The sequence below is a fragment of the Rhinatrema bivittatum genome, chromosome 8 (genome assembly GCF_901001135.1).
Source record: "Rhinatrema bivittatum chromosome 8, aRhiBiv1.1, whole genome shotgun sequence".
Lineage (NCBI taxonomy): Eukaryota > Metazoa > Chordata > Amphibia > Gymnophiona > Rhinatrematidae > Rhinatrema > Rhinatrema bivittatum.
The window spans coordinates 117,040,410-117,067,961 of NC_042622.1; the positions used below are offsets into that span (position 1 = coordinate 117,040,410).

The window sequence follows — 27,552 nt, forward strand, 5'->3', positions numbered from 1 at the left end:
CCGCGGTTTTTCCTGCATGAATGAATGCTAACAGCATGCAAAGGAGGTGATTAGCTAATCATAGGCAATGGAGGGAGCAGTGCTAGTGCAGGTTTTTTAATGCGGGATTTTTACCGCCGTGGTTAGGGCATGAGTTAAGTGTCAGCGCCGACTCGGGCGGGGGGGAGGGGGTGGCCTATGTCGGTGTCCGAGCATCCTGAAAACCACCTAGCTGAGCACTGGTCTCGGCGTCCGAGTGGCCAGCTTAGCTAGGTGCTTTTCTGGGCGTCGGAACAGCCAGCTTCAGGTGCTTCCCTAGGCGCTTTTCTGGGTGCCCGATCATATAGATATGTGAGCAACTAATGCCTAGCTGAGCGCCCAAAAGGCTAGGCACCTCCTGGGTGCCCAATCGTGCAGATTATTCTGCCACAAACAGAAGAGCACAAGAGGCCTGAACACCTGTCTCGGTTTCCGAGAAAGGCGCTTCCCTGGGTGGACAGATACACGGCCAGATTTTTGTGAATTAGCATCCATGAAAATATTTGCCATGTTTTCTGCAGCACAGTTATTTGAAATATTAAAAATACTTTCCAGGGTTATACTTTCACTTAATAGGGAGACCCGTTCGCTTGCTCACTCGCTTTTATGAGCGGATTATCGGCACGGGTTTTGAGCACGGATGCAGCTGCTTATTACATAGGCCCTATACCATGTTTAGGTATGCGCATTTTTCTGTACATGCGTGGATTTCTGCATGCAAGTCATTTGCATAATTTTTTTTTTTTTACATTCCATGGAAGCAGCAGCTCCAGCCACGCACAATGATCAAAACCCGCACACATAACGAGTGCCTGTTTTGCCGCGGGTCTTATTACATCGGCCCCTATGTGTCTGTCCATGTTTCATGAACGCTCTTAATTTTTCTCCTACTTCTTTGGTAAACCCTAGCAGATTCTTCATTCTCTTCCTCTGGTTTACATGCCTGAGGGAAAGATTTGCCGCCATTTCAATGCTCATTTTTATTGCTGATCCATGGTTCCTTTGTACCAGGGGAAGCTAAGTCCAGGCCTCGAGAGCCACAAACAGACTTGATTTCAAGATATCCATAATGAATGTGCATAAGATAGATTTGCATACACTGCCTTTGTTATATGCAAATCTATCTCATGCATATTTATTGTGGATATCCTGAAAACCTGGCCTGTTTGTAGCTCCTAAGGATCAGCGTTGGCTACCTCTGCTTTGTATCATCTACATCTTCCACATTCATCCCACTGAATATAGTCGCCAAAAGTTATCTGGCTACATGTGGCCAGTTAACTTAAAAACCTAACCAGCTATGCTTGAATATAACTGGTTAGGTCTTAAAGTAATTTGGCCTTGTGTGGATAACCTGCTACTTAACTGGATATCTTCAAAGATATCTGGTAAAGTGGCACTGTTAAATTTTTTAAAAAATGTGCCTTTTGTGCCTGTGGCCAGCTTCTCACCCTCCTCCTCACAGTCTCATATATGGCCAGGCCAGGCTGCACCCCCCCCCCCCCCCCAGTCTCAAAGCCCTCCGATGTAAAAAAAAAAAAAAAAGGAAATCCATAAAATCCTCAGGTCGGTGCCCCCTCTCTCACCCCCCTTCCCATCTGTATTTTAATTTAAATATTGGCTCTCTCCTGCTTTCCCCTAAGCCCCATCCCCTGTAAACCATGGCCACGCCCCGTCCTGTATCCTGCCCCTGGACCAAGACATCCCCAGCCGGGCGTGAGGTTCCTCTACCTTCTCCCGGCAATTCTAGCGCGCTGGAAGCCTAAGCCACCCCTCAGTTTACGCTTCCAGCACATTTGTCGTTTGAAGAGAGTTGGAAGCGTAAAGTGAGGGGTAAGTTATTCTTCCAGCGCTTCTCTGTCAGAGCAGGGAGCGGGCGGGCGAATACCTCACCCCCGGCTGGGGATTTCCTGCTCCCAGTGGAAGGGAGTACAGTGGTCGTGGGTGGGTGAGGGGGGAATCGGGAGAGAGCCAAGATTTGAATTAAAATACAAATGGGAAGAGGGGGCTGGGATAGGGGGAGGGGGATGATCTGAGGATTTTATGCATTTATTTTACATTGGAGAGGTTTGGGGGGAGGGGGGCGGAGGTTTGTGGCCCAAGCAGGACCATATATGACAACGTGTGGAAGAGGACAGGAATCAGATTGCAAGCCTGAAAAGCACTCTCTAAAAAAATGTGTGCAACTTAACCACTTAACATGGAGGCAGATAAAGAACAAAGGACTCATTTACACCTCCTGCTCAGCTTTACAGTCCCCTCTTCTTTTTCAGAGATCCTCTGTGCTTGTCCCAGCCTTTCTTGAATTCTTCATCGCCTGCACTAAGAAGCCATTCCATGTATCAACCACCTCTTCTGCAAAGAAATATTTCCTTAGATTACTCCTGAGTCTGTTCCTTTTCATCTTTATCACATGATGCCTCCTTTCCGTTGAAAGTTGCCTGTCTTCTTTGCATTTATTTTTTGGAGATATCTAAATGTCTTTATCATATCTCCCCTTTCTCTCCTCCATTTTTAGATCTTTAAGTCTGTCCCCACGTGCTTTAAGATGAAGGCTACTGACTATTTGAATAGCTGCCCTCTAGATCAACGCTGTCCAGTTTATATTCATTTGGAGGTGCAATCTACAGAACTGTACACAGTACTCCAAATGAGGTCTCACAAGAGACTTAAACGGAGGCAATATTACCTCTTTTTTTTCCGGTTGGGTATAACTCTCCCAATGCAACCAAGCATCCTTCTAGTTTTTGTTGTCACCTTAAGATCATCAAATATGATCACCCCCATACCCCATGCTTGCTTTTTGTACACATAAGAATTTCGCTCACTAATTTGTATGGTTCCCATGGAGCTGGACGTGTGCCGAGATGGGCACGCATCTAGCACTAGCACATGTCCACCCTATGTTATAAAGTGGGCAGATGCATGCACATGTGCCAGTCCATGTACATCTTGATTTGGAAGGAAAAGGGGCATGGTGTGGGTGTTCTGTGGTGGGGCCAAGAGATGTGCACACAAGCACCTACACACCTGGGTGTGCACCCAGGGCCAATGCCACGTAACTTTACTTCTGCTATGGAGGTGGTATAAGTTAAAAAAAAAAATACAGGCATTTATGAAGGGTTTGAAGGGTCTGGGGTAACTGGAGGGAAAGCAGGCTATATAACCAGGGGGTTTGGGATGATCCAGGAGAACAATGGGTGAACTGGTGAAACTGGTCCTTAGCTGGACATGTGACTGTTTTAAAATACAGGCAGTGATGCGTCCTTAAGCTGACTTATGCTGCTGAGTATGCACAAGCTTCATATTAGGCGCACACATACACGCACCTAGGCTATTTTATAACGTGCGCGTATGTGCACACGTGTTATAAAATGGCTACATATCTGGGCTGGTGCCAATGCAAATGTGTATATGTGCAGCCGAGTCCCTGTTTGAAAGTTACTGTCTGTTTTTTGCAACCCAAATGAATAGCCCTGCATATTTTAGTATTAAATCTTAGATGACTCTAGACCATTCCTCAAGCTTTGCTAGATACCTATTCATGTTTTACATGCCTGCTCTGCCCCTCCCATTACCCAACCCCTAGTTTTCCAATTCCCATTCAGCATTTTAAATGACCTCCAATTCTCTACCACTTAAGTGTACCCATTTGAAATTGCAGGACTCCCTGTATACCTCCAAATTCCCAGGATTTCTTCCTGGTTATTATGTGATTTGTTTTCCCATGGGCTTTTGACACCATCCCCCAGTCAAACTAATTTAAAGCTCTCCTCATTAGGTTGGTGCACTTATTCTTGTGAACAATCAGAAAAACAATTCTCCTGGTCAATATTATTAAGGCCAGTGTCAAATAAGGTGAACCCTTAGGGATAGATTTTCAAACCTGTGCGCAGGCGTACATGTGTGCGCGCAACCCGGCGCGCACATATGTACGCCTGATTTTATAACATGTGCGTGCAGGCGCGTGCAAGTTATAAAATCGGGGGTCGGCGCATGCAATGGGGTGCACGCCGAGTCTGCGCCAAGCTGCGCTGCCTTCCCCATTCCCTGCCCCCCATCCCACCTTCCCCTACCTCCCCCGCCCTTTCCCCTCTACCTTTTTCTTCAACTTTCTTTTGTTTTTAAACTTCTTCAGCCCAGGACAAATGGCCCTGTGCTAGGAGCCTCTGACCCCGCCCCGACCCCCGGACCGCCTCTCCCTTCCCCTTTTTTCAAGCCCCGGGACTTACACACGCGTGGCTGGGCCTTTTAAAAATAGGCCCGGCATGTGTAAACCTTTTGAAAATCAGCCCCTTAATATACAGTATGGGGCAGATTTTCAAAAGGTTACGCGCGCATGTAAAGCCCCGGGACGTGTTTAAGTCCTGGGGCTTGCAAAAAGGGGTGGGGCGGGGTCAGAGGCTCCTGTCACAGCGGGCATTTACCACTGTGCAGGCGCGCGCAACTGGGGCTGAAGTAAGTTTTGAAATAAAAGAAAACTGAAGAAAAAGGTAGGGGGGAAAGGGTGGGGGAGGTAGGGGAAGGTGAGGTGTGGGGGGGGGGTAGGGAACGTGGGAAGGCCGCGCGGGCTCGGCGCGTGCATGATGCACAATTGTGCACTCCCTTGTGCACGCCGATCCCCGATTTTATAACATGCGTGCGCCTGCGCGAGCATGTTATAAATCGGGTGCACATGTACACCCACGCGTAGATCTGAAAATCTACTCGGACGGCTTCGACCCACATGCCTCGCCTCAATATTCACTTTCTCCACTAACCTCGGGAAAATGGCGACCGCCACGTCTGCTTGCCGCTCTCGCCGGCGTCCCCGGAACGGCTATGGCAAGGCTTTCCGCCATGATTCACCTGAGGGCCTCCTAGGATGTGCGCGTGCTACCCATGTCTTTATTCCAACATTGGCACGAACCTCGGGGGCGTCCCCCTCGAGTGATGTCGCAACATCTGGGTATTTAGGTTGCCCATTTGCTGACTGACTTTGAGTTAGCAAGGATTGGATTTGTCCGGTGTAAGCTGCTCTGCCGCTTCTTGCTGCTGCTGGAAGCTCTCTCTACCCTCCGGGGTTTTACTAACTTGGGTACCTGCTCCTCGGGGGCCCTATGCTTCTTTCCAGGTGCCTATCCAATATCCAGGTACTTGCTCCTCGAGGGCCTGAGCTGTCTACCTTGGTGCCTGCCACTATTACTTCTACCTGCTGGAACTCCACCATTACAGCTACAAGAGTGTGAGTAATTAACATCTACCAGTCTGTCTCACCTACAGCTCCTCACCGAACATCTGCATCGGAGCTCCCTATACCACCATTGTGGGACGGGTCTCCTCAGCTGAAGACTCCAGACTGCTGCTGCAGGAATCTATTCATTACTGCTACCTCTGGTGATCACTACAAGCTGTACAATAAAGATTATCTCCGTGTTTGTGCATCTGAGTCTAGCCTGGTACTGCAGTTCCCCGCAGGGCTCCTCCCCATAGGAGTGGCCATCACTGCAGCACCTAAGAATCCACCAAACACCTCAAAACCATAACACCTTATATGTAGGACCATTATGTAGTCCAGCCTCAATACAACATATTATAAGCTGAAACAACCTTACTGGTCCATGTTAATATATTATGTTTTTTGATTTTTTAATACTTTTTCTATTTTGCAAATAAAATCAAATGATCAGTAAAATTCAAGAAATGTGGGTCAAATCTATGTCATGAAAATAGAATGTCTCAAAAGAATTAACTTATCTTGAAAAATGTGAACCAACAGATTGATTTATTTACTTATTTATAAATTGCTTTTCAGGTCTTACAATAAGATCTTCCAAAGCAATGTACAACAGAAAATACAAAAAAAAATAAAACAACAATGAAATAATAAAATATTAACAACATTTAAACACTTTATCATAACAATTTAAGCACCCAAACATATTTTGTTGCAGCTGGTCCTAATCTTATTTTTTTTTTAAACTCTGAATCATCAGCCAGGTCTTCAACTTACAGTGGAACCACATTAACAGGTCGATACAGTAAAGTGTGCTCCGTCGGAGCGCACTGTCAGCCTGCTCTGGACGCGTGTTTTCCCTTACCCCTTATTCAGTAAGGGGAGGAAAACACGCGGCCCACCCGCGGCACCTAATAGCGCCCTCAACATGCAAATGCATGTTGATGGCCCTATTAGATATGCGCGCGGGATCCAGTAAGTAAAATGTGCAGCCAAGCCGCACATTTTACTCTAAGAAATTAGCGCCGACCCAAAGGTCGGCGCTAATTTCTTCCGGCGCCAGGACAGTGCACAGAAAAGCAATAAAAACTGCTTTTCTGTGCACCCTCTGACTTAATATCATGGCGATATTAAGTCGGAGGTCCCCAAAAGTAAAAAAAAGTAAAAAAAAAAATAAAAAAAAAAAATTTGAATTCGGCCCGCGGCTGTCGGGCCGAAAACCGGACGCTCAATTTTGCCGGCGTCCGCTTTCCGAGCCCGTGGCTGTCAGCGGGCTTGAGAACCGATGCCGGCAAAATTGAGCATCGGCTGTCAAACCCGCTGACAGCCGCCGCTCCGGGCCAAAAGGAGGCGCTAGGGACGCGCTAGTGTCCCTAGCGCCTCCTTTCCCTCGTTTGCACCGCGTCACCTCATTTGAATACTGTATAGCTCGCACCGGCGAAGGGCCGGTGCGTGCGCCGGGAGAGCGGGCGTTCGTCCGCTCTCCCGCGGTTTTACAGTATCGATCCGTAAGTTGGTCTCCTTCCTAACTGACAAACGGGTCGATACAGTAAGGCCGCGGTAAAAACAGTGCGGCAGTGTCAGGCGCACCCTTCCTCCCCGCACCCACAGTTCTCTAGACCTAGCGCCTGATAAAGTCTTCTAATCGCATGCAAATGCATACCGTGGCTGTGAGGCGTTATTTATTTATTTATTTATTTTTAGATTTTTATATACCGGTGTTCCTGTATTAAAATACAGATCACATCGGTTTACATTGAAACATAAAAATTACGCCAAGAGGCGGTACATATAACAAGGTTATAGAACTTGGAAAACATGGAAAACAGGTTCGAAAAATAACATTGAGAAAATTGTATAGTCTCTTTGAGAAACCAAATCATAAAATAAGGCGTAATTGTCTAAGATAAATGTGATCTGCAGAAGGGATTGCGATGGTGAGAAAATCTTGATAACTGGAGGTAAAAAATAATCAAAGTTCTGGAAAAGCTTGGCTAAAGCGTTAGGGAAGGGTTATGCCCGCGCAACCCATTTTACTGTATAGGCGCTTAATACAGCGCCTATACAGTAACCTGGGTGCGCTGGTACCTGTCATTTCAAATGACATTTGAAATGACAGGCACCAGGAAGTGTAAAAAGTGTAAAAACCCAAAAACCTGTGTGTTATATAAAAAATATATCCTGGATCTCATTTGTTTGCCCTCTGTCCTGACCTTGGAACGCCCTCTGTCCTGACCTTGGAACGCCTCTTGACCTTCGCCTGTCTGCCGCCTCCCTTGACCTCGGAACGCCTCTTGACCTTTGCTTGTCTGCTGCCTGCATGGACCTCGGAACGCCTCTTGACATCTGCTCATCTGCCACCCATCCTGACTCTGGCCTGTCCAACCATTCCTTTTCCTCGCGCTGTGGGATTCTTTTTCTCCAGGAACCTCTGACTAAGTCCTGCTGGCCCTGGCACCCAAGGACTCAACCTTGGGTGCCGGGGCCTCTGACAGGAATGAGGGCTGGTCCCGTTTGGATTCCTACAATGACCAGTTCTGCCTGCCGACGGCGGTGACCAGCTAGGACCCCCCCTCCAGGTAGTGACAACTTCGCCTTGGTTAAAGGTCCACACCCCGGCTGGTAACAGCTAACAAAGGAACTAGATAAACATTAAATAACAAGGGGGAAAGAGAAGAACCTTGAGGGACTGTACAGTTCATGCTGCCCATATCACAGCAAAGACCTTGAAAGGAAGCCATCTGTGCCTATTCTGCAAAAAACTGGAAATCCACTTTAGGACCATCCCATCCAGGCCTAGAAATTGACAACAAGATATCACAATGTCATGATCAACTAGGTCAAAGGCTCTTGATAAATCAATGAAAACTAACAATGCAGAGTAGTAGGGATGTGAATCATTTTTTGACGATTTAAAAAAATCGTCAGATATTTTTTAAATCGTCAAAAATCGTTAGAGTCACGATACAATAGAAATTCCCCCGATTTATCGTGAAAAATCGTAAATCAGGGGAGGGTGGGAAAACCGGCATACCAAAACAACCCCTAAACCCACCACGACCCTTTAAAACAAATCCCCCACCCTCTCGAAACCCCCGAAAATGTTTTAAATTACCTGGTGGTCCAGTGGGGGGGTCCCGGCGCGATCGCCCGCTCTCAGGCCATCGGCACCATTTTGGCTGCCACTAATATAAATGGCGCCGATGGCCCGATAAAAAAAAACCCCACCCGACCCTTTAAAATGACCCCCTTGACCCCCCCAAAAAAACCTTTTAAAATTACCTAGTGGTCCAGCGGGGGCGCGATCAATGGCTCTCGGGCCATCGGCTGCGTTAATAAAAATGGTGCCAATGGCCCTTTGCCCTTACCCTGTGACAGGGCAAAGGTAGCACCGGCGCCATTTTGACTATTGGCAATACGGCCTGAGTGCAGGAGATCGCTCCCAGACCCCCGCTGGACCCCCAGGGACTTTTGGCCAGCTTGTGGGGGGCCTCCTGACCCCCACAAGACTTGCCAAAAGTCCAGCGGGGGTCCGGGAGCGACCTCCTGCACTCGGGCCGTATTGCCAATATTCAAAATGGCGCCGGCGCTACCTTTGCCCTCACTATGTCATAGGGGCCGCCGGCACCATTTTGAATACAGGGTTCCGGCGCCTCGCTGAACGACCTCCTGCAGTCGATCTCCTGCCGGCGCCATTTTCCGTACGGAAACGATTCGCGGCAGGAAATCGCTCCCTGACCCCCGCTGGACCTCCAGGAACTTTTGGCCAGCTTGGGGGGGGCCTCCTGACCCCCACAAGACTTGCCAAAAGTCCAGCGGGGGTCCGGAAGGAGCTCCTGCCGTCCAATCGTGTTCGTCTATGGCCGCCACCATTTTTCGGCGCTATTTTGGAAAATGGCGCCGGCCGAAGACAACAAGATTCAGTAGCAGGAGCCCGTTCCGGACCGCTGCCGTTCCGGACCGCCGCTGGACCCGCAGGTTATTTAAGTCATTTGGGGGGGGGTTCGGGAGGGTGGGGGATTTAATTTAAAGGGTCGGGGGTGGGTTTTAGGGGGTTTTAGTGTGCCGGCTCACGATTCTAACGATTTATAACGATAAATCGTTAGAATCTCTATTGTATTGTGTTCCATAACGGTTTAAGACGATATTAAAATTATCGGACGATAATTTTAATCGTCCTAAAACGATTCACATCCCTAGTAACTATGACCACAAAATTGGATGGCTCGATCTTTTAGAATCCCAGTTTAAAAAAATTATTTTCTTCAGGGACTGTTGTTGGCAACTCAAATAATTAAAACTATAACTAAAAAGACCATGATCTGACCAGGTCACTTCTCAATTCATTCAAATACAAGGTTACCCTATCCCCTAGTTTGTTCAGATCCAAAAAGTAAATCAAGAGTATGGTCTTTCTCATGAGTGGCACCTAAAATGATCTGAAGAAGCCCACTAATGTTATGGCCGCCGGCCGAGGCGAGCCGCGACCGGGATCAAGTGTCATGGCCGCCGGCTGCGGTGGTCTGCGACCGGGGCCGAAGACCTACCCCAAGCGTCGGGCCGCCTCTGGAGATTCTGCAGGGGCAGGCAGACCTCTATAGAAGGGTTTTGCAGCCACTGCCGCTGCCGGGCTCAGCCACATGGCTCTCCTCTTGGCCGGGTTGACTCCTCCCCCTCTGGCTCTGCTTAGAGCCACGTGCGTGGCTGAAGCTCTGATCTAAAGGAGCCACGACAGGAAGTTGTCATGGCTCCCCCTGAGGACTCCTCCCCTAGTTTGAGTATATAAGGCAAGGGCTGCTCCTCAGACCTTGCCTTGGTATCGTGACTTCAGGCCTGCTTGGTTCCGGTGTTCCTGGTCCTTGCTGTTGGACTTCTGATTCCTGTTCCGGTTCTTCTGTGTTCTGCTTCTCTCCCTCGTTGGACGGATTCTCTGGACTTAACTCTTGGACTGGCTTCCGAACATTTCCCTGGCTTGACGTTGGACCGGCTTCTGACCATTCTCCTGGATTCTCCTCTGGACTGGCTTCCGACCATTCTCCTTGATTCACCGTTGGACAGGCTTCCGACCATTCTTCTGGCTTGGACTACTGGACTGGACTACTGACCTGCTGGAGGTGCCAGCTGTCTGGATTCTTCGACCTGCAGGAGGCGCCTGCATCCAGACTCCCCTCAGTCCTTTTCGAATCACCTAAGTCCAAGCCGGGTTCCTACAGGCTCCTCCTGGGGGAATCGCAGGCTTCTAGTGGCGAAGTACTGGCAAGACTACCAGTCTGCTAGGCCTCGCCTTCCAACGGTAGAAACCTAAGAGAGTTGACTTTCTCATAGGTAGCGTTAACCCTACCTCAGACTAAGGGTCCACCTCCTGGTTCGTAACACTAATAGCCAAATGGATAGAAAATTTGAAACTTGGAAAATATCATAATGGTCAACCTGCAAATTGAAATCACCCATAACTAAAAGGTAGGGGTATTTCAAAGATTGACCCAGAATAGATTTCAACACCAAATCAGTTTGACTCTGAAGAACCTGGTGGGGGTTATGAAAGGGAAATAATAATTGGCTCTTTACAATCTAATATTACCAACAAACTTTCACAACTATCCACCTGGTCCATAAAAATTATTTTCAAAGACAGGGAATTTTTAAAAATTATAGCAACTCCCCACCTCTTCTAGTAAGCCTGTGTCAGATCCCTGACACTGTGCCATGTTTCATTAGTCCTGCATTAGGGGGATGATTATCCTTTTTGCAATTCCTCGTATATTGAAAGCGAATGCTGTGTCTTTCCTCATGCAATGGTCTTTCTGTCAAACTTGTACCATTACATTTACGGTGTACCCTAGCACTCAGCAGGTCATCTGCTTGGACTGTGACTCTCTGGGCCTAATTCACTAAGATTTTTCCCCATAACCATAGAATAGGAAAAAAAGCTTTAGTAAATCAGGCCCCATGGATTAAGGAAACAAAGTCTTGTAACTGATACTATTCACACAGGCCTAAGTTTGTCCTTTACCTGCTCTCTTAAGGAATCCATAACTTGACAAATTATTATTTTAGATTTAGTGACTTACTTTTTTCAAATCCAAGCTCAAGAGGAATTACAATCAGGTACAGAGGTAATGATGCACAGAGAAACTATTGTAATAAATGTTGCATCTATGCCTGCTAATAACAATAGTGCCATGTTTATCTGCATTAGTCATAACAGTTTGCAAAAGCATAAAGAATTCTCAGCTTCCCCTTTGGTGCATTACCTGACTAGTGAAGACTTCCAAATGGATCACTGCTAATTAAATAACATATTCAAAATAAAAGAAGCATAAACTAAAGAGCCAATATTCTCCAGGACTAATATTAACCTATCTGACTTCATTGGCTTCAGTCTAAGAAAACAGCACACATTGGCAATGCCATATTACCATTTCTTATTGCACTAAGCTCTGATCAATACACACTAACAGTTTCATTCTCAGCCAATTTCAGACATAAATAAAAAATGTCTTACCTGTAAACCCCAGTACACAATGACAATGAAATCCATTGACCAAATCATAACAACTCCCTCCATTTTGGCATGGTTGTGACTCACATTCATCAATATTTGTTGAGCAATTTTCCCCTGAGAAAGAGAAAATACAATTACATTTGCTTTCTCATTCTGGCCATGAAGGTTTAATTCCATTCTTAACCTTGCCAAAGTGTTAGAAGTTCATTAGTGGCTGTAGCAATTAATAGCAAACAAACTTCACTAATTGTCCACTGACACTACTGTTTGTCCACAGCAACATCAGCAGTTGTGGTTCTCTCTTTCAAAGCTGCACCTCAGCATTCAAGTCTCTATACCAACTGAAAAGAAAATTGTGCATCTTACTACCAATGGTTTTTGTTCTTCACCTACCACTTCTCAAGACAATCATTAAGATGTGTTATGGCAATCTTTATTTTGTTTCAGCAGGTCATTTTATTCTAATGTTACAGCAGAACTATGTCTCAAAACGATTGTCGACTGACCCTTTCTTTGTGGAGCTACTCAATGCAGCGATGCAAATCACCTGCAAATCCTGGCTGGCATTGACAGATGTATCCTGCGGCTCCCATATAGCTGAATTCTTTGTTGAATTTCAGCAGATCTCCATAATAAGCCTGATTGGATCTTTCAAAACACAGTGCTCCATTCTGGCAGGGGCCTTCCAGACATTCATCTTTATCTATTTCACACTGCTTGCCTATATAACCTAAAGAAAGACATGGGATGAGTACCAATCAATATTACATTGCATCATTATATATAGAATGTTAAAAATTTAATTAAAAATGAGTCTTCTTCAGCTATTATATTCAATTGATCTAGCAATTCACTCAGGCCTAGATTTATCATTTTTGCTATAGTTATAGCAAGCCTATCATACACGTTAGAATGACATGGCTAGGCAAATCTTCCATTGACTTCAACACATAGTTATTTTACCATCACAATTTTTGGCCGAAAAAGTTTTTTTGCATAGGGAGAGATAGACTCAATATAGCAAAGTGTGGTCACTTTGCTATTTATAACACTATAATAGGGTGGACTTAAAACTCAGGGTGAGGGGAAGGGGCTGTGGGCAGTTTTAGATACACCGTCACAGGTACAAACAGCACAGTAGACACCTGTGAAGACTGGGTATCATTTAGAGTACTGAGAATTGAACAAAAAGTAGATTTGTACTCTCAAGCGGTGTATCTAAAACTGTACCCCAAGCCTTCCCCATCCCGACCCCCTCATCCCGAGTTGTAAGTGACCCCACTTTGCTATATTGACTTTCTCTCTCTCTTTCTCCATAAATGTGTCCCACATGAATAACTAATGCATAATTTGCATATTACTGCATGCATTAAGCCCTTATGGCAAAATGATAAATAACTCTATCAGTTTGCTGCTGTTCTGATCTGACCTGGCCAGCAGACACAGCTGTAATTCTTGACTCCTTCCAGACAGGTAGCATTGTTCAGACATGGTCCAGAAGCACATTCCAGGATATCTGTCTCACACTCCTCTCCTGTAAAGCCTGTGTCACTGCAGTTGCATTGATACCTGAAATAAAGCAGCAATGCCATTGTTAATGATGTGATGTCCCAAAGACACAATTTCAAAATCCAAGCAAATCTGCACCAAGGCTATATAAACAGGCTTTGAGAGGCCTTTGCAAGGCTCACACTAGCCTAGCCGACTTCATGTTTAATTACTTGGCAGAATACAAAATCCCAAAAAAGCATAACCCTTAGTACTGAGATTTAAAATCCACTAAAGGCAAATCAGCTACAGCTATTCTTTCTGTTTCAGCAAGTTCTGAGGCTTCACTTTCACAATATAGTATGTATCACATTTGTGCAGCATACACAGTGCATGAAATGCATGTGCATATCTCTGGCAATTCCTTTAAATGGAAATATTGCCGATATGAATTCTTATATAGCATAACCATATTTTGATAGGAAGAATGTATAGAAAACTTTGATTATGAGTATTCTGTGGCCTACAGTTTAAATAAAATGAAGGGTAGATAGCTAGATGTGAAGAAATAAATATGAGGCTATGCCACAGAAGAGGCTCTATAGCATGAAGCACAAAGGGATATGTTTCTTACCCATTGATAAGATCTTTGCATGTCCCTCCATTTTTACATGGCTGGCTCTCACATTCATTGATATCCACCTCGCAGCGTGTTCCCTCATAACCCGGAAAGCAGGTGCAGGTATACAAGCCCACGTAGTCATTGCATGTGCCAGCATTGTGGCATGGATTTGATTCACACTCATCTATTTCGGTTTCACAGTTTAAACCTTAGAATTAAAAACAAAAAATAAAAATGATAAACATTACCACTATAACATGGTAACATTTTCCGATTAAGAGATGAAATTGGCTCTTTGGGGTATATACTCGTTAACTGTACAGTTGTGGTTGGTTAATTGAGTCAAAGGAATAGGCATTAGGAGGCCAGTTTTCTAAGAGGTACTAGTAGCCACCTATCCCTGGAATTAGGGAGCTAGATCCCTGGTTAGGAAATTGCCCCAAGCAGAGAGGCTAAATATAGATTCATTTGCAGCTATACCGAGCAAGTGTAAATGTAAGCTTTCCAAGGAGTGGCCAGGGAGAAATGTGCATGCCTATAGTTTCTGCCCACTTAGCCCCATCCACAAAAAATAGCAGGTGCAATATGCACAGATACTTTTGTACCCAAGTGCCTGTAACGAATTTCCAAAGAGAAATACATTGGCACGTCTCGGGTCTGTGAAAATTGCCTCCAAATTTAGCAATCCTTCTACTTGCAACCTAGGCTGAGTTTTCCCAAGTCTCACACTCCTACAATTGGAAATGTGCATGACTAAGGTTCTGTGGATCTTCTTGTGGTCGAATGGATTGTTTAAACCGTTTAAAGTAATACTCTAGTTAGAAATAATGGAATGAAAAATTCAGAAAGATTCTTGTAGACACTGTCCTCATCATCATTTCATAAAAGGTATTGTCTAATTATGCCAGCTCCTGAAAGAATAATACAGAGCTTTCAGATGCATTTTATAGTGCAGAAACTCAGTCTATAGAAAAATAAGTTGTAACTACTAAACTGATTTGATCATAGAGCAGTCACACATAAGTAAGCCAGTGGCTTTGTTTTTACATTACAACATGCCAGAGGGGGCTTCTGTAAATACTACAGCCACAGACCATGAACCAAGGCAACTCTTGGAATTCAACTCAATGCCACTGCTATAGTTCAAATCTGAAGTAACATAGTAGCATAGTATTGACAGCAGAAAAAGAACAAAGGGTCTGTATAGTCTACCCAGTACGTTTCCTATGGACATAAAGCCTGAACATTTAACTGGGTTTGTTTTGCATTTTAGATGACAGCGATGGGTGGAGGATAGTTTTTGTTTTTTATGTGTTTTATAAAATGAGTAATGATAAACTGGATATTACTCTGGAATTTGTATTGATAGGGTAACCAGGAGTTACCAGCTTTTTTGGTTTATTCATATGAGTTTTATTGTTAATCGGTTTATGTATAGTTTTTAACATTTGTACACCACTTTTGACAACCCTTGCAGTGCCAGGAAGGCAGTTTAAAAGAATGAATGGATAACTAAATAAATTTGAAGGCAATGGCCACACTAGTATCAGTAGTTATTTAGATTAGGCTGTGATGATAGAGATAAACTAGCAGCTGGATCTGTCTGGAAGGACTGTATCTACAATAATGAGGGAAAGTCCTGATAGAAAGACAGGTAGGTACTCATGTAGCTGGATGCAGCTTGCAGGCTATGCAGAGGACCCAGAAGGCCGGATGCTTTGGCAATGGCCATGCTGGTATATTTGTAGCTTTTTAAATTATTACAAAGCTTTGTGGATAGGCATAGGAAGGGTGGGGTGCTATGTGTGAATTATGTGGCAAGTCTTGAATGTTCAGCTGCCTAAGATGGTGCAGTACAAATGAGGAAGATGAGAAAAACTGTCCTGGGTAAGGAAAGATATCTTATAAGTGGTAATATTCTATGTCTGGCAGCTGAGATTATATCCTGGTGTAGCAGACACTACTATCACGCTACCAGTAAATCCTGGGTTCTTAGCTGTCAACTAGCTTAGGGGCCGATGCAATACTTTGGCGCAGAAAGCGGGCGCTGAACAGTCAGTGCTCGCTTTCCTAATGTACCCCCAGGTGCCCCCCCTGGGGGCGCCATGCAATATTTAAATTAGAGGGTCGCGTTAGCAAGGAGAGGTCAGGAAAACCGATGCCTGCACAGCTAGGGGGTTCAGGAAACGGATGTTTCTCAATTGAGTGTCCGTTTCCTGCACCCGATGCCGGCGTTTTACTTAACTTTTTAATTTGGTTAGTTTTTTTTAACTTGTTTATTTTTTGGCTGTGCGGTGTTTAGGGAAAAGGACGCTGATAAACTCGGCATCAGTTTTCCTAACCGGTGGAGGGCCGATGCTTTTCTATACTGCCTCCTACTTAATATTGCAAGAATATTAAGTAGGAGGCAGTACAGAAAAGCAGTTTTTCTGCTTTTCTGTGCTGGTTTAAGGAGCGCTCAGCAATTAACACCTGCTCCAGGCAGGCATTAATTTCTGATCGCTAAATGGGCATCCTAGACGCACTTTTTTTTTTTTGCATCTGGAGTGAGTGCCTAATAGCCTCAATCACATGCATTTGCATATGATTAGCACTATTAGATTCACTCCGCTTTGCATGTGCATTGTAGAGACGCTAATTCCCTTACGGGCGGATTTTCAAAGCCCTGCTCGCGTAAATCCGCCCGGATTTACGCGAGCAGGGCCTTGCGCGCCGGCGCACCTATTTTCCATAGGCCGCCGGCGCGCGCAGGTCCCAGGGTTTTGGGAAGGGGGCGTGTCGGGGGCGGGGCCGAACGACGCAGCGTTTTGGGGGCGGGACACGGCGTTTTGGGGGCGGGCCCGGGGGCGTGGTTTCGGCCCGGGGCGTTCCGGGGGTGTGGCTGCACCCTCCGGAACCGCCTCCGGGTCGGGTCTCGGCACACGTGGATTTACGTCTCCCTTCAGGAGGCGTAAATCCATGGATAAAGGTAGGGGGGGTTTAGATAGGGCTGGGGGGGTGGGTTAGGTAGGGGAAGGGAGGGGAAGGTGAGGGGAGGGCGAAAGAAAGTTCCCTCCGAGGCCGCTCCGATTTCGGAGCGGCCTCGGAGGGAACGGTGACAGGCTGCGCGGCTCGGCGCGCGCCGGCTGCCCAAAATCGGCAGCCTTGCGCGCGCTGATCCAGGATTTTAGAAGAAACGCGCGGCTACGCACGTATCTTATAAAATCCAGCGTACTTTTGTTTGCGCCTGGTGCGCAAACAAAAGTACGCGAACGTGCTTTTTTTAAAAATCTACCCCTTATTGCATAAGGGATTAATTAGTGCCTATACATCCCACGTCCAACTGCGGGTTATACAGTGTGCTCGGCTGAGCGCACTGTATTGTATCAGCCCCTTAGTGTAGGATTTTGTATGGGGGAGCTTCCATTCAAATACAGCCCCTCCCTCTACCGAGTCAGGAATGGCTGTTCCCTTGGTGAGCATATAAAAGAGTGCTCTGGTTAGAGCTTGGGAGGCAGGCAGTCCCATTAGGTTTGCAAAGGTTCAGAGGTAGATAGGTATTTATCTTTGGTTGTTTTACACTTACAGGCTCAGTCAGAGGCGCCAGGCATGCCCTGCTTGGTGGTCCTGACCAGTGCCAGGAGCAGTTTTCCTTTCCAATCTACTCCCTGGCTGATTTGGATTTTCCCTCTGGGTACAATTTTTGGAAGCTAATATTTTTGTGGTAGGAGCCTTGCAGGAGTCTGTACACCACCTGGGCACAGGGAACGGGGAACACTGTGCCTTGGCTTGTACAGATTAGAGAAGATCTGCCCCTGAAGTGGTGGTGACCTGTAGCAAGGATACTCTCCGGCGTTATTCTCAGTTTTTGGAAGATTTTGTTTCAAGATCCAGGAGGAAGTTCTAGCTGCCCTTCCTTCCTGACTGAAGCACAGAATTCTGCTTCAGGGCATCCTTCCCATTAGGGATCAAAACCAGAAGATAAAAGAACTGTATTAGAACAAAGAAGTACGGGAGATCAACTAAATAGGCCGATACTGTAAAAATCACAGGAGAGTGGGCGCTCTGTGTTGAGCACCCGCTCTTCCGATGCGTGCCCAGGTACCTCTCCTGGGCGCGCGATTCCTTATTTAAATGAGGCCATGTGCTAATCAGGAGGCACTAGGGCAGGGCTTCCCAAACCTGTCCTGGGGACCCCACAGCCAGTCAGGTTTTCAGGATATCCACAATGAATATGCATGAGATACATTTGCATACCACGGAGCCTCAGCATATGCAAATTTATCTCATGCATAATTCATTGTGGATATCCTAAAAGCCCAGCTGGCTGTGGGGTCCCAAGGACAGGTTTGGGAGCGCACCGTACTGTATCGGCCTGTATGAGTAAAGGCAAAGCCTAACGTTCCTGAAGATACTCATCAGGTACTTCCAAAACCCTGGGGAGAGAGAACATTTATCTCTCTGTGCAGAGATAGGAGCTTTGTGTCTTTGCCATCTGGAAGAGGTGTTCTGCCCATCCAAAGGACATCCTGCCCAAATGGGGACTTTACTTTTTTTCCAAGCCCTGGAAGGTAGAAGTTCCCCTGGCTCTGGCATCAGACATTCCTGCACAGACTGAGGAAAAGATTGTAACAGTAAAAGTAAAAAAACTGGAATGATTTTATTGGACACCAACACAATGGCTCCATGACTTTATTTGGATCATTCAGCACAGACTGGGACCTACAAGTACCCCTCTTCCAGGGACAAGAACAGGCACCCAAGGTGCCACCCTTAGTACTCCAGGCCTCGGGAGCAATCCCCCCCCCCCCCCCCACACACTCCAGAGAGGATCCAGGCCTTGGAAATAAGAGTCAGTGTTCAGGCTAACCTGGGAAGATTCCAGCCCCAAACAGTAAAATCAAATACTTTTATGGCCCTTTCAGGAAGCAATCCACTCCTGGGTATGGGGGTTGCCCTTACAGTTTGAACAAGAATAACTTGATAGACTGGATAGTGTCAGTTGGTATTTTCCTGTCATTATCTACTAGATTGCTATGAATACAGTTTTCCTTCGATTTCTTATTAATTCAAAAGGTTCCAGGAAATGAAAAACCTATGTTTTCAGCTTTCAAATATATGATATTACTCTTGGTTCATTGCTCTAGCTCAGTATCCAGCTTTTTTCCTTCAGATTGATCAGCTACAGATGATTTCCAGAAAAAGAAGTCTTTTTTTTTTTTTTGGGGGAAGCATCCATAGCTGATCAATCTGGAGGTAAAAAGATGGATGCTGAGCTAGAGCAATGGACTACGGCATGGGCTGAATAGCTGCAATACATCCGTGAGTTTTGTAAGGCCTTAGAAGATATACAGGACTCTGACTTGTTCAGTGTTGGAATCCATTTTTGAAAACAATTTTCAAAAGTTTATATGTAATATGGACACAATCATAAATTTTTATTCAACAACAATGTGATCCTTGAAATATAAACAAAGTTTTATACGGGTAGGGAACTGCAGAAGTAGAGAACTGTCTCCTCGATTTCTGCTTTCATCGTGAAGTTCAATATTACTGTACCTGATAGTTACACAGACACAAACTATTCTCATACAAGACATAAAGGAAATAGTTCCCTTATCTGTTTCCCACTCAGTTTAACATCTGTTTATTTTGTTAAGTTGTTATTATGTTTATTTATCCTTTATATCCTGCTTTTAAAAATTTAACATAGCAGGAAGCACGAAACAAAGTCTGTCAAAGCTGTGATCTTAAAGCATAAATGCATAGTTGGGATATGGCTTTTTTTGAAGTAACATGGATGTCTTGAGACATCCATGTTACTGTCCTTTCACCTTCCCCTTGATGAGTTTGCGGCTTGACATATTGCACCTTGCATTCCTCTTCACAAGTGTAACTTTTCAAAAGTATGCAAGCACTGATACTGGATAGTCTAAAAAAAAACCTTATACACCAAACAGTACCAGGGAGTTGCATGGGAAAATGTTGCCATGGCAAGGTACTTGAGAAGTGAGTAAAGAAAGAGCCAACTGTTCAGAAAAGCTCTGTGAGAACATCTTATGTCAGGAATGTATTTAGCCCTGGGCATCCTGAGCCCATTCCCCAAGTCTCTTCCTCAATGCCCCAAGTCTCCTCAAGCTATGAAAAAAAAGGTAGAGGCTCAGTGGGGCCACTGTGGATTCCATTCTGCTTCTGCCAATCAAGAGGTCTAAGAAGCTGCAGTGGACACCATCCTGCAATGGCGAAAGAGAAGGCCTAACAGGCTGCCATAGACCTTATCCCACAGCGGTCAAAGAAGAGGACCAATAGGCCCATATGGACCCCATCTCATGATAGCTGAAGAAGTCCAGGAGAGAGGGGGAGGCCCAGAGTGAAGGCATGTGGGAGTGCATGTGTATGTGTGTGTAGGTGAGGTAACCTGTGAGAGTCAGAGTTTGTGTGAGAGTGAGAGACTGTGTATGTATGTTCATGTATGTATCAGCATGTGGGTGTGTGAGAGGGAGCCTGTGGAATTGAGAGCATATATATGTGTGTGACAGTGTGCGTGTGAAAGGAAATGCATATGCAAGAACTGGAACTTATGGGAGTGAGAGTCAGTGTATGTGTGTGAAAGCCTGTGTGTGTGTGTGAGAGCAGAGGCCTATGAGATTGAAAGCATATAGATTGATGTGTATAAGAGAACCTAAGGGGCTGAGAGCATGTATATGTGTGTGATAGTGGGAGACTGTGAACTTGAGAGTATGTGTGTGTGTGTGTATGTGAGAGAGAGAGGGAGAGAGGAAATGTGTTTGAAAGCATGTGGATGTGAGAGAGAGGATTTGGAGTTGAGAGCATACATGTGTGTATAAGAACATTTGTGTGGGTGTGTTTGTGTGTGAGAGAGAAAATGTATATGAGAGCATGTGTGAGTTTGTGTGTGAGAGAGACAGGAAGTGTGTATGAGAGAGTGTGTGTATGTGTGATTGATTAATTTCAAATCCTACATAAATAATTCAATTTGATGTACAATAAAAACTTACATGCTAACAAAGTCAATCTACAAACAAAATAAATCATGTCAAAACAATAATATAATACAAATTAAAACAAAACAAAATCATTGTAAAAGATCAAAATAAACAAAATCAATATAAAAAGAAATTAAAACAAAGATAAAAAACAGTAAACAAATGGAAAAATATCACAAAGAAAAGGAGCAGCAGGCTACCCAAATTCAGAGATCAATCAAATGGTAAAATAATACCATTACATAAAAAAGAACCATATTACATATAATTATTAGGGAATGATAAAGCACTGTTACAATTCTGAAAATGGCTTAGAAGAATGAAGCCATTGGACTAGAAGGAGAAACCTAGTTGGGTGTAAAAGCTTGCAGAAATAGGAAGGTCTTCAAGGCCTTCCTGAACTTAAAATAATCTTTCTCAATGTACGAATTCAAAGGAAAAAATTGCATAAGCTTGGTGCCAGATAAGAAAAAGATAATTTCCCAGTTCTTTCCAACCTAATGTCCCTAGGGAATGCTAGAACTAATAATTCATGTTGGGAAGAATGCAAAAGTTGATCAGAGCAATAAGGAACAATGACACTGGAGAAATAAGAGGAAGTGCCCCAGTGAAGGCCTTGAACATTAAACATGCAATGTTAAATTGGATAAACAGAGATATAGGTAGTCAGTGCAGGAAGTGTATACGATATTATGTGGTAGATTTTAAAAGAAGTGCGCGTGGCGTACATGTGCACGCGCTACCCGCCACATGCACATGAACGCCCGTGTTTTATAACATGCGTGCGCCGACGCGCGCATGTTATAAACCACACGAAAATTTTGTGGGTGTTTTCCTATCGCTTTCGGGGACCCCCCGATACTTGATGAATTAGAAAATATCATACGATATTTTCATCCGTCAGAAAAACGATGCACATCCCTATTAAATGATACCATCTGGTGATTACCAGAACCCAGATGATTATCCTTGAATGAGATCACCATTAACATCGCCAACTCCCTCTGCCTGCAAACCACGAAAATACTAAATTCTTCTCTTAACCCAAAAAAGCCCTGGTACACTCCAGAACTAAAAAACTCGCTTTGCGATGCCAGGAAAAGAAATGGCGCCAAGACCCTCTCCATCTCATTTAGCAGTTTACAAATCCACCTTACATACATACCGCACAATCATCCTTAAAACAAAAAATGACTTCTACACCATCAGAATTCATGACCTACAATACAATGCTAAAGCCCTTTTTACATACGTTGCTGAGCTCACCAAAATTCACACCCCCTCCTTGCTTGATGAAGACACACAAGCCAGATGTGATAACCTTGTACTCTACTTCTGCGACAAAATCTCCAAACTCATGCAACGCTTTCCTTCCACATCCCAGCCCACTACATCCCCCTTAACAACCCCCACTCCACACTTAAGTCCTTTGAACTGATCTCCTCCACCGAAACAGAAGCTATACTAAGGAAAATGAGACCAGCATGGCACCCTTCCGACACCATCCCTACTAAATCCCTCCTGTCTATCCCCAGTACAATTGCCAAACCAATCGCTGATATCATTAACTGCTCCCTCACCCACAGAGACGTACCTGCACCCTTAAAGCAAGCCACTGTCAGACCTCTACTCAAAAAACCTAACCTCGACCCTAACAATCCCTCAAACTTCCAACCCATCTCTTATCTACCCTTCCTGGCCAAAGTACTAGAAAAAGTAGTTAACACCCAGCTCTCAGACCACCTGGAAAAACATAACATCCTTTTCCCATCACAATTTGGCTTCCGTAGATTTTTCAATACTGAGACCCTCCTAATTTCCCTTACTGACACCATCCTAAAAGGTTTTGACAAAAGACAATCATACTTACTCGCCCTATTTGACATATCATCTGCCTTTGACACTGTAAACCACAACATCCTTCTAACCCATCTCAAAGAAATTGGAATAGCTGGAACTCCCCTCCACTGGTTTGAATCGTATCTAACCAATAGACTTTACAAGGTTAAAATTGATGACTCGAATCCAACCCTATTCACCTCTTCAGGGGCATTCTTCAAGGCTCCTCACTCTCCTCCACCCTCTGCAATATCTACCTACTGCCACTCTATCAACTCCTCTCCGACTTAGGCCTCTCTCACTTTATTTATGTGGATGATGTACAAATACTCATCCCCTTCACTGACTCATTAACTAACACCCTTAAAACATGGGAAAACACCTTGTCATCTATCAATAGCTTTCTCACCAACCTGAACCTTGCCCTCAACTCATCCAAAACGGAACTTATCATCCTCTCGCCTCCCCACAACCCAATAAGTGCCCTCCCCCAAGCTTTTACATTCTCACAGCAAGTACGAGACCTCGGTGTCACTATTGAACACCACCTCAACCTAAAAAAGTTTATTAGCTTGACAATGAAAGAATGCTATTTTAAACTTAACACCCTTAAAAAACGGAGACCTCTCCTCCACCTTAACGACTTCCGCACTGTTCTACAAGCCACAATCCTCTCTAAAATAGACTACTGTAACTCCCTACTCCTCAGCCTCCCCAAAGCCACTATTAAACCCCTACAGATGCTTCAAAACTCTGCTGCCAGAATACTTACAAACACTCATAAAAAAGACCATATCACACCCATTCTCAAAGATCTGCACTCCCCATCTCCTACTGCATAATCTACAAAACACTCATCTTATTACATAAAACCCTTCACAACCAGAATATGCGCTGGTTAAATGACTCTATACATTTTCACACCGCTAACAGACCTACTAGATCCTCTTATAAAGGCACCCTATACACTCCCTCACCTAAGTTCTCCCACTTAAGCACCACAAAAGAACGTGCCATCTCCATTGCAGGCCCTTACACCTGGAACCCCATGCCTCCCGATCTCCGACAAGAACAATGCATACAGAAATTTAAGAAAAAACCTAAAACTTGGCTCTTCAAACAAGCCTACTCTTAAGCCTCCTATCCCACTCGCAACTCTTATTTTGCACTCCCCTTCCTGCTAGCCCTGTCCATTTAACTCCCCCCCCCCCCCCACTGCTGCTCATGCATAATCCATTGTTTTACAACCTTTCACTTGGTCATTTAGTCACTTCTTTGGGTTTAATTTAGATATTGAAATACCTTTAATGCCTTAAATACTTGTCTCCAATACCCTTGTTTTATGTAACTCATTTCCTGTTATCACTATCCTATGTAATATGTTTTCACATGTTCAGCTTTAAATTGTTCTATGTAATATGTTATGATATGTTCATCTTTTTTGATGTTCAATTTAATTATTAATTACCTTAATTGCCTTAGGCCCTTGTTACAAATTCCCTTGTTCTATGTAATATTTTTCTGTTAATATTGTTCTATGTAAACCGGCATGATGTATCTACGAATGTCGGTAGATAAAAAACTTTAAATAAAACTTTAAATAAATAAATAGCCATAACAACATCACAAATGCTGTCCCATTTGGTAAGCACCAGGTCCAGTGTGGCTACCATTACCAGCTAGCAGAAGAGTTCTCCTTTCAGAGAATCCAGGAACTCCCTATTCTAGAAATATTTCAGTTGGGATGTTCCAATCAACATCTGGCAGATTAAATCCCCCAGCATCAGCACCTCTCCTTTCACAGCAATCCTGTGAACATCCTCCATTAAATCTCTATCCATTTCCTCTGTCTGTGATGGAGGTCTGTATATTATACCAACCTAAAAAGATGTTACATTCCCTCTTCCAGATTAACCCACAGTGCCTCCTCCTTTCCTCGTAAGCCAAACAATGCTGTTGCTTTAATATTGTTTTTTATTTAGAATGCCATGCCTCTTTCCTTTCTTCCTACCCGGTGAGTGTGTAAAAAGTGAGAAAGAGTAAAAATGTGCATGAGAGCATGTGTGTGTGAGAGAGAGAGAAATTGTGTATGAGAATGTGTGTGTGAGAGAGAAAGAGAGAGGGGGAAAATGTGTATGAGAACATGTATGTGTATGAGAGAGAGACATGAAATGTGTATTAGAGCAGGTGTGTGTGAGAAAGTGAGAGAAGAGTGATAAGAGCATATGTATGTGTGTGTGTGAGTATTTGTGTGCATGAGAGAGAGAGGGTATGTATATGAGAACATACGTGTGAATGTATGAAAGAGAGAAAAGAAATATGTATTAGAGTACGTATGTGTGTGTGTGTTTGTATGAGAGAGAGAAAGAGAGTAAGTGTATGAGTGCATGTGTGTGAGGACATTTTTATGAGAGCATGTGTGTGTGTGTGTGCGTGAGAGAGAGAGGAAGGTGTGTAAGAGCATTTGTGTTTGAGAGAGAAAAAGGGAGAAAGAGGAAGTGTGTATGACAGCATGTGTGAGAGAGAGAAAGGAAGTGTGTAGTAGAGTGTGTGCGTTTGTGTGAAAGAGAGAATGAGAGAGAGATACTATATGAGAGCGTGTGTGTGTGTGATAAAGAGAGTAAGGAAGTATATATATGAGTGTGTGTGAGAGAGAGAGCAGAAATGTGTATGAGTGCATATTTGTGTGTGAGAGAGAGAGCAGAAATGTGTATGAGTGCATGTGTGTGTGTGAGAGAGAAAGAGGAAGTAAGTATGAGTATGTTTGTGTGTGAGAGAGAGGGGAAGTGTATTTGAGTGCATGTGTGTGTGAGAGAGAGAAAAAATGTATATGAGAGCATGTGGGTTTGTGTGTGTGAGAAAGGGAAGATTTATTTATTTAACTTCTATTCCGCTTATTCCACATTTCATATCGGATTACAGTAAAAAACATGCATAATATGTAAAACATAAAGCAAAATATGTGGTTCCAGATAAAAAGCATAAAACCATAAATACAATTAAAACATCTAAACACAATTTCTCAAAACATAATAAGAACAGCCCTGCTATAAAAGCCCATACCCTTATTTATCACCCTTATCCAAAGGATTCCGTGAAAAGAAAATATTTAACATTTTCTTAAACTGCCCATTTCTATCAGTGAATGAATCAACTGAGGCAGGGTATTCCAGAAAGCTGGCCCTGCCACTGAGAAAGCACAGTTCATGAGCATCCACCATAAAAAAATAGAACTTCCAATAACATTTTACCCAGAGCATGGGTATCAGAATTTAACAGTTTATGTATTAGCATCACCACATCATATTTTATTCTCCATTCTATTCGGATCCCGTGTAACTTTTTAAGCACAGGTGTATTATTATTATGTTTCCTTGTATCAGTGAGAATCCTGACTGCTGCATTTTTTACTATTTGTAATGCTCATAGCGTTACCATACCTTTGGAGATACGGTCTCCAGAACTGAACACAGTACTCCAGGTGAGGCCTCACCAAGGTCCTGTACAAGGGGATCATCACTTCCTTTCTCTTACTAGATATTCCTCTCTCTATGCAGCCCAGCATTCTTCTGGCTTTAGCTATCGCCTTGCTATTGTTTGGCTGACTTCAGAACATTAGACAGACACTATCACCCCAAGGTCTCTCTCCTGCTCCGGGCACATCAGCCCTTCACCCCCCATCAAATACAGTTCTTTCGGATTTCCACACACTGTATTCATGACTCTGCATTTCTTGGCATTGAATCTCAGCTGCCATATCTTTGACCACTCTTCCAGCTTCCTTAAATCCTGTCTCATTTTCTCCACTCCTTCCGGCATGTCCACTCAGTTGCAGATATTAGTATCATCCGCAAAAAGACAAACCTTACCTTCTATCCCATCTGCAATGTCGCTCACAAAGATATTGAACAGGACCTGTCCCAACACCGATCCTTGCGGCACTCCACTTAACACCGCTCTTTCTTCAGAGTAAGTTCCATTTACCATCACACATTGTCTTCTGTCCGTCAACCAGTTTACAATCCAGGCCACCAGCTCGGCACTCACTCCTAAGCTTCTCATTTTATTCACCAGCCTCCTATGCGGGACCATATCAAAAGCTTTGCTGAAATCCAAGTCGATGACATCGGGCTTTCTTCCTCGATCCAATTCCCTAGTCACCCAATCAAAAAAGTCAATCAGATTTGTCTGACAGGACCTTCCCCTGGTGAATCCATGCTGCCTCTGGTCCAGCAATTTTTCTGACTGTAGATAGTTCACTATTCTTTCTTTCAGCTGCGACTCCAATACTTTTCCCACCACCGAGGTGAGGCTAACTGGCCTGTAGTTTCCAGCCTCCACTCTGCTTCCACTCTTGTGGAGCGGGATCACCGCCGCTCCTCTCCAATCACTCGGCACCGCTCCCGTTTCTAGGGATCTATTGAACAGGTCTCGCAGCAGATCCACCAGCACATCTCTGAGCTCCCTCAGTATCCTGGGATCAAGCTCCATGGTTTTGTCCACTTTCAGTTTTCCTAGCTCTTCCCATACATTCTCTTCTGTAAACGGAGTTTCATCTACTCCACTCCCCTCCAGTTTCTTGCTAGCTAGTGACGGTCCTTCTCCAGGGTCCTCTTTAGTGAACACCAAACTGAAGTATTTGTTTAATATTTCTGCCATAAATAAATATAATATAAATATATAAATATTAAACAGGACTACCAATAAGGCTGACTCTTGTGGGACCTCAATGAGCATGCTGTAACAGTGAGAATGATTAGTAGTGATTGAAATACACTAAAAACTATCAAAGAAGAAAGATTGGAGCCATTGGATGTATGTATAAAAGCGTGTATGTGTGAGTGAGAGAGAGAGAGGAGTTAAGTATGAGAACGTGTGT

At 44.3% G+C, this 27,552-nt stretch overlaps 1 protein-coding gene across 1 annotated transcript in view; it reads right to left on the reverse strand.

The window, feature by feature from the left end:
* The window catches only part of CRB2 (crumbs cell polarity complex component 2), a 228,528-nt gene that overhangs the window by 109,984 nt on the left and 90,992 nt on the right, over positions 1-27,552 (reverse strand). The window contains 4 exon segments of the mRNA XM_029611770.1: positions 11,739-11,852; positions 12,286-12,468; positions 13,168-13,307; positions 13,861-14,056. Coding sequence (XP_029467630.1) covers positions 11,739-11,852; positions 12,286-12,468; positions 13,168-13,307; positions 13,861-14,056 — 633 coding nt within the window.